The sequence below is a fragment of the Anneissia japonica genome, unplaced genomic scaffold (assembly GCF_011630105.1).
Source record: "Anneissia japonica isolate Jap-2015-1 unplaced genomic scaffold, ASM1163010v1 scaffold9870_len254840_cov161, whole genome shotgun sequence".
In the NCBI taxonomy this organism is placed as follows: domain Eukaryota; kingdom Metazoa; phylum Echinodermata; class Crinoidea; order Comatulida; family Comatulidae; genus Anneissia; species Anneissia japonica.
Genome location: NW_022737280.1, coordinates 133,962 through 148,054, shown reverse-complemented (window position 1 = coordinate 148,054; position 14,093 = coordinate 133,962). Strand labels below are relative to the sequence as shown.

General features: G+C 32.3%; 1 protein-coding gene and 1 non-coding gene across 3 annotated transcripts in view; one reads left to right on the top strand and one right to left on the bottom strand.

Moving 5' to 3' along the window:
• Positions 1–1,172: 1,172 nt before the first annotated feature.
• Positions 1,173–1,244, bottom strand: Trnaa-ugc. The gene has a single exon. It is a non-coding gene; the product is annotated as a tRNA-Ala (tRNA).
• Positions 1,245–1,475: 231 nt separating this feature from the next.
• LOC117117282 (F-box/WD repeat-containing protein 7-like) overlaps positions 1,476–14,093 on the top strand; it is a 35,414-nt gene continuing 22,796 nt past the window's right edge. The window contains exons 1-4 of one of the 2 annotated variants that reach the window (XM_033261540.1): positions 1,476–1,621; positions 3,008–3,180; positions 8,249–8,599; positions 13,992–14,068. In XM_033261540.1, coding sequence (XP_033117431.1) covers positions 3,076–3,180; positions 8,249–8,599; positions 13,992–14,068 — 533 coding nt within the window. In that variant the 5' untranslated portion in view covers positions 1,476–1,621; positions 3,008–3,075. The remainder of the gene's footprint in view (positions 1,622–3,007; positions 3,181–8,248; positions 8,600–13,991; positions 14,069–14,093) is intronic. The other variant, XM_033261541.1, reaches the window with a different exon arrangement.

Here is a 14,093-nt window from a genome sequence, read left to right as displayed (position 1 = left end):
ATTCATTCATTCATTTATCATTCATTCATTCATTCATTCCTTTGCTCGTTTGTTCGTTCGTTCATTCATTCATTCGTTCATTCTTCATTCATTCATTCATTTATGCATGCATTCATTCATTCATTCATTTATTCATTTAGGCTATATATTCAATTAAAAAATTAAGTAGATAGCACTTTCATTATGGCTGATATGAAGGGGCCCAGTAAAACAAATTAACGGCAATACAATATAAAATGGAATGGAAAAACACATAAAGTAAGTTACATGAAACAAATTACATGGAGGTAAATAGGTACGTACAGGCACAGATCCTATTTGTAGTACAGGCAGTGCCACCGAGAGGGGGGAGGGGGGTGGTGGCGCAGGGGAAAGATCCCCGGGCCCAAGCTTAACAGGGGGCCCATAGAAATTGCAGATAGCATTTGTTTCAATATTTTTTTTGCAAAATTAATAATTACTATTACGGGCCCTCAATAATGGCATGGGTCCACTAATATGGGCCCCTCCAGATTGACAGGCCCAAACCCAAACCCCTTCCCATCCAAAAAAAGAGAAAAAGTTTGCGCTTTTGGCGCTATCTTTCTCGAGCCTCGCGCTCGTAACTGGGGGCCCACACACAACTGACACCTTTCCATGGTTACAGTTTCTCCTCTTGGTGGCCCTGGATGCAGGTAAAAAGGAAGCAGTGAATTGAACCAGCTGAAAATCGGCAGGTGGCGATGCACTACGGCGGTACAGGCGACGGGTAGTAAATAAAAATATATTTTTTTTCAATTTCAATGACATTTTTCATTGCACAAACATAATGAATCTGCCTTTTTATATTTGTGATAGCCTAATTGTCGCAATAATCATATTATTATTTTTGTAATAATCATTTGTAATGATTTTTTTTTTTTATTGAATGTTACTGTATGTGTCTTATTACTGTACGTGTATTGTAGTACTGTATGTGTATTGTAATACAAACCAGGGAACAGTGAAATTACAGTGTAATTTCACTATTCCCGGATACAAACCATTTCAGCTTTGGCTGCAGTTTGTAATGTCATGTTTTTATACCAAATAAATAAAATAAATAGATACAATTGATAGAAGTGGAAGAAATCACAGCACAAAGTTGTGGAAGAAAAAAAAAAGAAGAAGAAGAAAAAAAAATAAAATTATGGTGGAGATGCCGGGGCTTGAACCCGGGGCCTCCTGCATGCAAAGCAGGCGCTCTACCGCTGAGCTACATCCCCATCTAACGACACTTATGATTTATTACTAATTAACCGTTGCTTAAAAATGTAATTATTTTTTTGATTTTTTTAAAAAATAATTATGATCATTGGTTTTTATGATATTCGTACTTGGTAATTTATGTTAAGCTTATTGTTATAATTTTATTTTTTCACTTTCACAGCTAAGAGTAGCAGAGAGTAATGTTGTCAGGAAAACGGCTGGAATCACACTAACCACTACGATGCTGGCGTTAGTGCAGTGTGGGGGCGCGTTTTGGAAAACGAAGAGAACGAGAGGAAAAAATATTAATGCAGTAAAGCGCGACGACAATGTTTCTTGTAAAAGTGACTTCAGAAAATTTGTTATATTTGAAGGAAAATAGAACTTAAGTTTGGTAGGTTGATTCAGATTAGTTTTTAAGTTATTTTAATGTTCTTATGTTGACATTTTACTATTATATTTGATTAATTCAATGCATCAAAGTTACGATAATTGAAGATCGTGTTTGCCAAGCCCAGGCCTAGCCTAGCTAGCTACCTAGCTAGTAGTAGGCCTAGTAGTAGTAGCTAGGCCTAGACGTAGGCTCTAGGCTAGCCTTAGACCTCCTATCCTAAGTGACTCAAGGTAGTCCTCTTGCTAGCTGCGCAGCCGAAGTTGTTCTTGTCCGAAACAGACTTTTCTGAGGCTCTGTCCATTATCAAATTGTCTTTGTCATCATGACCATATTTAGGCATATTGAATGTTTCTTCAGTATCTACTGTTAGGGCCGTTTTTAATCAAATTTGGCAGTCTGGACAGGTCTTAAAGGGTCCTACTAAATAGCGCCCGGTAGCGCCCGGTCATGTTTCTTAATTAATTAAGTTCATGCAACATGTTAATAATATATAAATATCACATTTTATGCCAAAAAGTTATGTAAAAAAATTAAATATAGGCTACAGTTTTACTTTTCGCTTAATGAATAATATTAATAATCGAAGGAACATCCTTTAATTAAAGGAACATCCTCTGTAGGCGATTCCTTTACGTTTTTAATAAATTAAATTGATATTGATAGTAATTGTTATTCTCGTGATGGAATAATAGACAATAACTGGATTTGCGTCAGGAGAAACATGTATAGGTGTAATTTTGCCCTACCTGACGTGGAAATGTACCGAATACTTCAGTAAATTTGAAAATATTGTTTATAATTTATTTTACACAGAGAGAAATTCTTTACAAACCAGAGTATGCTCTCTGTATAAAATGAAAAGAATATTTTGAACTGAAAATTTTACTAATATTATTTATAGTGATGCCATAAAGCAGAGAAAGAAATTTCTTTACAAATCAGAGTAGGCCTGATTTTTTAACTTACTGGCGCTGCTTAATCTTACTTATGGCACCGGGCGCTAGCGGGCGTCATGCGAGAACCTACCGGGCGCTAGCGGTCGCCACCATGGACTACCGGGCGCTACTACCGGGCGCTATTTAGTAGGACCGGTCTTAAAAAATAGGCACATTCTCCATAGTAAAACTAGTTTATTGTTCATAATATTAGTTCATTTTATCTTTCCTTTTGGAAAAAAGTCAATTAGCAGATTTTCATCCACAAAATTTTATTGTTTAATGTTTCATTGTTACAGTGCTTGGACTTTAAAATGCTTTAAAACCATTATGCTATATAAATTTATTATTATTGATGTTAGTACATCAATACATAGTATGAATTATTTATTTCAGTTTCCATTCTTATTGTCACTATTTATTGTTGTTTTGAATTATGCATATATTTCAGATGAGTTTTCTTTTCATTGTCCACCAAGGATTTCTTACCTGGAATTCACCAGTTAATGACTTTTCAAAATGGTGACGCGTCTTGTTGATATAAACGCCGCTGCAGTTGATGAATTAGCCAGGTTAATAGGTGTTGGCCGATCAAGAGCCGAAGCTATAGTTGATACAAGACTTGTAAGTCATTTTTCTTTGAATCAGAATCATTGCATCTCAAAATATTTATCATTTCATAATGATGATAATAATAATTAATAATAATAATAATAATAATATTTAAATAAATATAATAATTAATAAATAATAATTAATAATAATGCAGCATGTCAAGGCTTATTAGTAATTATTATTGTAAAATGTTTTATAATACATGAAGAAAACCCTATTAACTGTAAGATTTAATTTTATGACTGAAATAATGTTTGCCTATTTCAATCAGGAACACAGGAACAATAATAATTATTTTAGAGTGAACAGGTAATATCAAATGAAAAATAGTTCTATTAAGACAGACTTTCGGAAATGACTGGGGAAGAAGGTTAAGTATGGTAGAGTATTTACTTACGGATGTCGTAAGTTCATATTTGTTTATATTTAAACTTTACTAAAAACTAACAAAAGAATGAGGATCTTCCATGACTATATAAATAAAAATGTACAGTGTACTCTGTTTCCTTGCAGTATGTAAATTGTGGCAAACCCACTTTTGAAAACAGTGAAATTCCCCTCCCGTACCTGCTTGGTTCAGGTTCATTCATAGTTCAATGACCTCTGTATCCTGAATAATATGAGACTTATCTGTGTAATTTGACCTTTATCCCACTTGATGTAAACATTACAAGTCCTGTCTGAGTAGGATAGGCCACTTATCGGTAGATAGAAGCCTGGGAAAGAATAATACACTGTTTATATTGTTCATTCAAATTATGACAAATTACAGGCGAAGTAGATGTAGTTGATTGTAGTAGGTCTGTGGGGTGATGAGGCATCCAGCTGAAAAATAAACATCCTGAAATATTGGCGATACCATGTGTCTTATATCATCATCATCAATGCTGGTTGTCTTTTGACATAGCACGTTTTACATTCCCACCCTCTTCACTTCTGTCATTCTACACTGTTTTCTCTTAGTGAGATTTATCGACGAAATGCTGTGGTGATTCTTAAAGTGTGAATGTGTATTTGATTGTTCAGTGCGATATTGTGAAGAAAATGTTTGAGTGAGGGTCATTAAGCAATTCCATAGCATCAAGGAAACTATTTTGGTAAGAGTTTCATTCCAAATGGTCCATTTTTAAAAGAATAATTTATTAACAAAGGCTCAAATACTCCAAATCATGTTTTATATGACAAATTATTGTAATTTTTGTAAGAACAAAATAAGAACAAATTGAGGCTGAGGAAAAGATATCCCTGGACATTTATGATCTAAATCTTTTATTCCAGCTATAGTATAGTCTTGCGCAGAAGTATTGTATTTAGTTAAATACTATTATTACTAATTACAGTAGCTTTTGATTACTATAAATGCAAAGCAAATAATTTGGATGTAATTGTAATGTTAACAATTTTATAGATACAGTATATGTAGGCATGCAGTACAGAAACCAGTGTTCTCCCAATTGAAAAATTTTTACTGGTAAATTTGTTCATATAGAGCCAGCTAAGTGCACACAACTTGAGATATTGCCACTTTTAAGTGGAGTTAAATTGCTTCAAGAAACAATAATACGTAATCATAGCTTAGGCCTGGAAAGGAATGATGTTCGTTTATTGAAAAAAGGCCAGCCTAGTCAACCTAGGCCTAATAATGTGCTTTTTTATTCCACCAACACACAATTTTTACTGGTTGGTTATTTTTACTGGTAAAATTGACAGCTAAAACGGATTCGGGAGAACACTGAGTAACTACAGTAGTAACTGTAGTTGGTGGTGTCATTAGTGGGTGGCTTCAAGTTCTTTGATAAGTTACTATACATTTTTTTTTAAATGTCAAGTATTTCTTGAAACCCTTTCTGAAGCAGTCATGTATGCAATGCCAAAAGGGCAAATTTCAAAACAAATTTTCAGGCACTATCGATCCAAAATCGTCCCAATATTTTGTTCAACTGGGTAGACTTTATAAGTTACCAGAGGAACTATGGTAACAGAAAAATGTTACATTTTTGAGAGTCAATGTTCACACACATACTGTACATGCTAAATCCAGATCCAGATCACTAACATACGCCCTTGCGTTCACACAAGAAAATCCCAGATCCAGATCAAGAAAATGACAGTAGGATCACTGTCTACAGTAAAATTGGAAATGTGTACGTGTGATTGGGTAGGCATATGATAGAAATGTGCTCAATTTGCTAACCTATAGCGTTCGTTAACCGTTATTTTATCCGGATCCTGGTAACGTTTAGCGCTAACCGATCCAGAAGTCTCTACAGTGGTATAAACCTAAACCTTGAGTATGTGTTCTTATTTTTTTTGCCAATTTCAGTTCTTATTTTGTCAAAGATAGACTATTATTGTACAGCAGTATATTCTACTACAGTAATATAAAAACCTCATTTAACATTACCTCAGCCTCAATTTGTTCTTACTGTATTTTGTTCTTATTTTAAATAATTTCAGCCTTGGTGTTCTTATAAAAAGTGTTCTAAATGTAATGTAAATATATTTATTAATGTTAACAACTTCCTCCTTATTTATGAAATGTGTGAAATAAAGTGAATATAAATTATACAATTAAATAATTAAAAAATGGAAAGCAGTTTGTAAGAGCTCTGTCTATTCAGATAAGTGAAAATAGTTGCAGTACTTCAGGAATACAGTACAGTAGATTGGTCTGTAATGGGGAAACGTTGGAATTTTTAAGACCTGCCTGGTTGTTGTACGGTATGGGTTAGGGCAGGGATAGGATTACACTACTTGTCTAGAGTTCATAGGGTCATAGGTGAGCAGGTGAATTCATGTACAGTACTGTAGTACCTACTTTAGTAATATAGCAAGTCTATTTAAATACCTTGTTTAGTGAACTTACTTTTTTAAAGATTGTCAGATCGCAGAAAATATATAAAAATATACTGTATACAGTATATATATATATAAATTATTTTTAATTTTCAGCAAAATGATTTTGCCAAAAGTATCTAGGCAGAGGAGAAAATAAAAATAAAATTATATTGATGAATGTAGGCTATACATACTGTGGTAATGAGATTGATAAATGCTTATTTATAAAGAAGATTTTTTTCCCCTGAAATTTCCATTTTTCATGGTGGAGGTGTGCTAAATATCCAAAGATAAAAGTTTATTTTTATTCAAAATTATTAATGGTGGTCAGGTCGATAAAACCAAATATAAAGAAGTCTTGTCCATTAACAGATCTAAAATTTTTAATTGTAGCCTGTTCATTTGTAGTTATTTTATTGATGCCGTAAAACCTCGAATTGAAGCCCTGGGATTCTTTTTTTTTTCTAACATTAGGGGCTTCTTTTCGAGATGAGCTTCATTCCAAGATGGCCTTTTTTCGGGGCTACTTTGCAAAGTAGAAGTAGATGTTGGAGGGGGGGGGGGGCTTCTTTTTAAAATGAGTACCGTACTGTAAATTTTGCCAATTTGTACTATTAAACAACAGCCACTGACATCACTCTGTATCATGGAGAATTTAACTGACATTACAGTAAATCACTTAAACTACAGTACAGTATAAACCAAGCTTGTTTTTAATTTATTTAGTTTTTTTGAAATTCATGTACAGTGTATTCTATAGTGTATACTATTTTAAAAAGAAGCCTACTCTATGCTACTGCACATGTACTGTACAGTATCTTGAAAAGAAGCCCATGGACTTCTTTTCAAGGCTAATTTTCCAAACTAAAGAGGGGGCTTCAATTCGAGATGGGCTTCAATTCGAGGTTTTACGGTATTATCTGTTTATCTACACTTAATTTATGATTGTTAACTACCAAATGTATCTTTGCATAAAGCATAGACAGCCAGCATTACTATTCTACAGTAGAATGTATTATTTTCTATTCAGTCTTCCTTTGCCTTTTTAAATGAATGTTTATGAGTGCAACGGGAGAAATATGACATGATTGGACATTCTGTTCAATGAGGTGTAGCTGAGTTGAATAGAACATGCAATCTTTCACCTCATGAAATATTCTATCTCATTGTACGAATGGGAAACATTCATTTCTTTACAATCAACAACTGTATACAAATTTGTAAGAAAAATATGCGTAGTCACTGTTTTGTTGTTTGGAAAGCCGGCCTACGCCTACCTAGACTATAGTAGTGCTGTAAGTGTATGATCAATCAAGTTCAACTTTGGCTAATACATAAAAAAAATTTTCACTGATGAGGCAAGCAAAATACTGCATAGAGTGGACTGCGTATTTGATTGATTTTTGGTGGATTCGGCAACACTTTCATTCTGTAATTCAAAACTTCTTCGAATTGCTCAATTGCACAATTGGACTAAGTAAATACGTACCAAATGGACTAACACCAAATGGACTACGGTAAGTACCAAATGGACTACTGTAAGTACCAAATGGACTAGTACCAAACGGACTACGGTAAGTACTGAATAGACTACTCTGTAAGTACCAAGTGGACTACGGTAGTACTGTACCAAATGGTCTACTGTACAGAAAGTACCAAGACTACTGTAAGTACCAAATGATCTACTGTAAGTAGCAAATGGACTACTGTAAGGACCAAATGGAGTACTGTAAAGTACCAAATGGACTAGTACCAAATGGACCAGCATCAACTACTTTCCAGAGAGTGATACCTACTGGAAATTATCTTCTGTAAAACCACTAGTCATAAAAGCATAGAGTGATGTTGACATGGTACCTTGCTTATTTTCTCTTTCATGTTGCATTTGAAAATGTTGTTGTTTTTGGGCAGCTGAAAAGTAACTATTCAAGGATCATTGATAGTCCCTCCATGTGCCGGTACACATTTTAATTCAATCTCATGTGACCTGTCCCATACTCAACCAATAAAATTAATAAAAAATACTGATAACTCAGTGTTGTAGAGCTATAGAAAACTACTACTGTATATGGGTAAAAAACTTCCAAGGCTGGGCGGCCCCGCCCACCAAACAGAACTACTGTACATCCCTAATAACTGTAAGTGCTGTATAAAAAACTGTTAATAAATGTTAGGATTCTTTGTTCATATACTGTACTTGAATTATGCTAATTCCTATGTCTTATCTATAATATTACAGAGTCTAAATGGATTCAAAAGTATATATGATTTAACCAAAGTGCCAGGGATTGGCAATAGTGTGCTGGAGCAAAACCGAATTCTCCTTACATGTGGAACTTTTAAACGGGACCCTCTACGTCCCTCATCTCAACATCGTTCACAGAGCTCTTCGCGTAGGCACAGCTCTAATAACAATGACTCTGACATGGATGTTAATACGAATTGTATATTAACACGGAGGCGAGAAAGCTTACGGAGCTATGTGCCATCTGACCGCAAGGGTACTCCGGCTAAGAATCAAGCAGAGGTGTCAATACGACAGTCAGCATCATCTGGGAGTGAGGTTGATGGATGTGAGACAAGGAGTAAGGTAAGAATTAATTAAAACTGCTGGAGCTACAGTAGTATAATTGATTTATAAGGTTTAATAATTTAATAATATACTACTGTAGGCCAAATAAAAAAAGAAAACAAAACCATTTTCATTCAATAAAGGATAAAAAGCGAACTGTACCAAACACACTTTTCACCAATGTAATGAAAATGAATAAATAAATCAAATTCCTCAGACTCATGCTTACATTAGGTAAGAGTAACATCAAGCTTAGGGGGCATGGCAAGGCACAGAAAAATACAAAAATAAATTAATAAAAAAAAGTTGACACAATTATTTAATTGGAATTTATTCTCTGTTTACAGTAATAGGAATAGGCCTATGTACGATTGTGTGTAAATCGTCTTGTCTTTCTCGCCTAGGGCGTGGCTAGGTGTATAACCAAATTAAATACGTACGCCTACTACTACCGAAAAAAGAGAGGCGGCTAGAAAATTTTGGCAGGTGGTGACACTTAGCAAGTATATTTTTTTATTTGGCCTTACCTTCAAAATTTAAACTTTTTGTGATTTGTATTCATATTTCCTCTCTAAGTTATCAGTTCTGTTTGAACTGAAATATAAACATAGTTTGCCTATACTTTTATCTTTTAAACACTGGTATAATTTGCTAGATTAAGATTTATTTCAAAGGTAATTAAATTGTTTATGAATGTTAAGTACAAAAAGCATTTTCAGTGTGGCTATTTAAATTGTATTTTTTCATGAGATCCATTTTTATTGAAAAATGCTATGCAGATGTAGTACATTTGTGATCCTTTGATAGATAGATTTCATGGTATTAAACCTCCATGGCTTGATTGATGTTTCTCATGACCTCTGCCCTGACCCCTAATGAGAAAGTAACTCCACTGAGCTTAATGCACCCTACTGCAGTCTCCACAGCCTGGTTCTATTGTAGTCTGTTTGGTTGCCATGGGATTATTTTACCTCAGAAGGCTTTGTTTCACAGGCTGACAATTAGCTTAGCCTCCCTGTGGTCTTTGTTTGTAGGCATTGTTTGATCAGGTCAAGCTAAAGGAAATGAGGCTTAGAACAAAGCCGCTGTTGTGTACTATGATCTCATATCCATAACCCTGCTGTAGGTAGCCTGGGTCACGGAAGAAACTTAGGTCAGGATAAAATGTTGGCTAAAAATCTACGACTATTGTCTGAGGAAGTCTAGTTTTTAACCCAAAATAACCCCTCGGAATGCAAAAGCTTTAACCTATGCCCTTCCAACTGATAACCACATTTTCTTAACTAGACTACCGCATAGCTTTTCGATTGAGTTAAAGAAATAATATTATATTGTATGTGAGAAAATAATGGATTTTTATTAAATAATTCGTGAAAAATGTATCTATAATGGGGAAAACTCAAGGGATTATACCAACTTTGCTTGATGTGTGACACATCTTTAACAAATTATTTTAAGTAGTCTCTTGAAGTTGGAATCTTTAATGATTTCAGCTAAATGAAAATCTGTATCTTTTTTGTTTTTCCTGTTGATAACATTACAAAAGTTTGCAGATTGTGCATGGTTTATTACCGATTAAAACAGTTCTACAACTACAATAAGCAGACCCAGATGAAACTATTCAAATGTATCCTATTGTTTGAACATGGAACCAAGGTCACTTCCTATGGAATGCAACATGGGGATTTCCCCCTTGTACCTGTATCATTAATGTTTATTTTGACCTTGTTTTCAAGGTGACATTGAACAAATAAATTCAACAAGAAAGCATAGTAAATGTAATAATAATCAACGATCTGACCTATGCTGCAATCACCCATGAACTTAATTTGACCCTATCAAAAGTTATATGGGAACCTCCATATATACTGTACCATAGGCCTACAACAATATAGTACATTAAAACATTAAAATAAACCCAACAAAAATTGGGGCATAAAAAATTTTAAAAAGAGGAAAACCAACAAACGAACTGAATCAACTAACTGTAATACACAAAACAATATAAAATATTATACTGTACATAAATACCTTTAAAAATCTATAATAAAATATATTTGCTCACTTTAGTGTACCAGTATTCAATTATGACCAAAGGCGATGATGACAGATAGTTTTTGGATATTTAAAAGCAGTTACTGTACTATACATGTGGACAAATTATACTCCAACATAAGTATTGTGGCTCTATTTACAAAGTGCAAAAAAATAAAAAAAATACTATTTTCAGTTCAGTGATAAACTTTACTTTCTTTTACTTGCGAAATTCAAAGTTGTTTATCTGGTACATATTCTTAAATTGTAAAGCTAAGACATATTGCAGCCCTATTTACAGTATATTTTTAATATTATTACACTTTATATAGATAATCACCTTTACCTTTTTCTGTGTATTAAAAATATACCATTTTATTTTCATATAATCAAGTGATAAACATATGGTATATTAAATTTAAATTTTAAAATAAATTAAATAGTTAATAAATTAATAGAATAAATAGTACCCATTAAATCATAATATAGTAATATCATTTTTTTACTGTTTTGATTTGAATCAATGTAATTTTTATTTTATTTTATTTTAGATATGTTGATCTAATTTAAATAATTTATTTATTTTTTCCTATATTTTTTCCTATATATTTATGCTTTTGTGATTTTTTTTGGGGTCTTTTTGTACCTTTTGTATTTTTCTAATTATTATTCTACATCTTTTCTGATGTGTTTATATATTTAATAGAGGGCCCCTGAACATCAGCTGGCCTTCTTGGTCTACAGTAGTTGGAAGGGTTATCCTCTATAAATAAAGTTTAAATAAAGAATAAAAATTGGATGATTGTTTTAATTTTTTTTGTAATTAATTTTTATTGTATTTTTTATGGTTGAACTGTGTGTGTTTGTTATTAAACCCTTGTAATTATTACATTACAGTGTATTTTAAAAAAAATTGTTGATTGATCCTCAATGTTTTTATGTCTGCTTTAAAAAAATTTTTGTGTGTGAATTTTTAAAATGTAAATTGAACTCTTAAGTTGCAATAAAGATGAAATTGAAATAAAAATTGAAATTGACATTTCCCATAATTTTTTACCTGGTTTTGGATATTCTCTTCTTAAATGTACAACTACTGTACACTAAAGCTAAGAAGGATCTAGGCTGCTTCCGCATTTAACCTGTTCTAAATACTTGTAGGAAGTGAGAGGTTTCCGGCTTGTTGTCGAAAACTATACTCTTGTCATCTGTACTCCCCTAAGAGCCCAGTAGAAAAGCTAAGTAACAGAAGAATTTATGTCTCCCGTTGCTCCATCTACCATCATGCTGAGGTTCTCGTAATCATAGCCGATGGCAAAGTACAGTATTCATGACATTTGACAGAATGTTGCTATCTCAGATAAAAATTGTAATACTGAAGCATAAAGTTTACATGAAAAAAATTTCAAAAATTAATGAAAGCATAAAAGATTATTAATATTATTGAATTGAATGTTGTAGAAAACAAATCTGTTTTCGCTTGATATTTCCTAAATCAAACCAATAGAAATACATTTGACATTTAACAAAATGTCAATGTATCTACAGTAGAAGAAAAATACTAAGGCTTACATTAAAAATAAAAGAAAAAATAAAATTTATGATGAAAAAATAAGAAAGTCGTAAAAAATGTTAATTATAAACAGTTGTTTTGAGCTTAATATTTCCTAATAATCAAAGCCGAAAGCAAATACAGTACATGTACTTGCGACATTTGATATAATGTCAGAGAAAAAAACCAAGACTTGCAGAAAAAATATTCAAAATATTAAAGGGAAAAAATAAATAATATACACTAAAGTGAAAAAGGTTATTAGATAATTTACCAACTTGTTTTGAGTATTCTCAAAGAATTTTACTGTATCTGGTTCCATAAGTACTATAAATAGAAAAAAATTAAAATTATTATTATTATTATTATTATAATAGATTGGTTAAACAAAACAGATATTTTTTTGCTCTTTTGAGTTTAGTATAGTTAATACCGAGGTTAAATTCCAAAAGTATTTTCACCATGGTACAAAAACACAAACCTTTATTTTATATCTTTTGAATTAACTAATTAATTATACTGTAATTTTAAATTTTAATTTCACCTTTATTGTAACTTAAGAGTTGAATTTACGGTACATTTTAAAAAATATATAAAAGCAGATATAAAAACATTGAGGATCAATCAACAATTGTTTTTAAATACACTCTAATAATTGCAGTACAAGCGTTGAAATGTAGACGTAACAGGTACAGTTCAGTACAGTATGTGTATTTACAGTAATAGGATGTGACACAGTAATGTTGAGGTTTGCACTACATTAGGACTTCCAATGCTCATAGGAAGTGGTACTACTGTAGGCTTTCCAACCTTCATTGGTGGTACTGGAGGTAGTAGACTGGGGAAAAAGGAAGTGTTAATACTATAGAAGCTTTTTCTGAGTGGAAGTAGCCTATGGAAAGTGGTGTGTAGGAAAACCATTCCAGTACTATAACTGTTATAGCAGGTTTTCCTCAAAATCTCTAAGTAGATGTTCTGCGAGTGATAGAAAATATTACAGTAGATCTGTATGTATTACAGAATACTGTATTACTTTAAAAATTCATCTGGATCCACTAGAATATTCAATTTAATACACTGTATATTCAGTTTCTTTTTTGTTGATCCAAAAATATTACTAAAGCATTTTACTTTTTTGGGTGGAGTACCATTCTGTAGGTTCTGTAGGTGAAGCCCTATAAACAAATAATTAGCTTACTTTATCACCCTATGTAGGCTGGAATTAATGATGAGGGAAGGATTTTTTTTTTTTTTTTTTTTTTTTAAATTATTTTGCTAAAGCCAAATATCACCATTGAGTTGTTTGCTGGTGCATTGATATTCAAAGTAAAACATGATTGAGATAATAATCTACAAACAAACAATACTCACTATTTAATTAACAAAATGAAAAAAACAAATATTTTTTTTAGTAACATAGAGGACATGTGCGTGAGGGTTGTAAACTAATAAAAACATTTTTATTGGCTCTAACATTTCCAGTTATCATACAGTGTCTAAGGACATACCGGAAAAATTAGTAATACTCTACTACATGATAAAATTAATTTATTGATATTACAGTATTTCGGTAAAAGTATAACTTTTTCTTTTGTATTAAATACTGTAGTTTTTTAGAAAGAACAAATAAAGCATCTAAGTACAGTACTTAAAAAATTATGTACAGGTATGATATTTTCATGGGACACTACATCTTTAAATTAAAAATACTGTAGTTTTTTAGAAAGAACAAATAAAGCATCTAAGTACAGTACTTAAAAAATTATGTACAGGTATGATATCATCTTTAAAAAAATGTGCCTAATATATATATATATTTCTTTTCAGATGAAGCGGAAATCAGAAATAAAGGAAAAGGGAGGCTCTCCGGGGAAAAAGGCATGCCGGTCAGTGGAGATACAAAAGTAAGGAAAAAACCATCCAAAATTT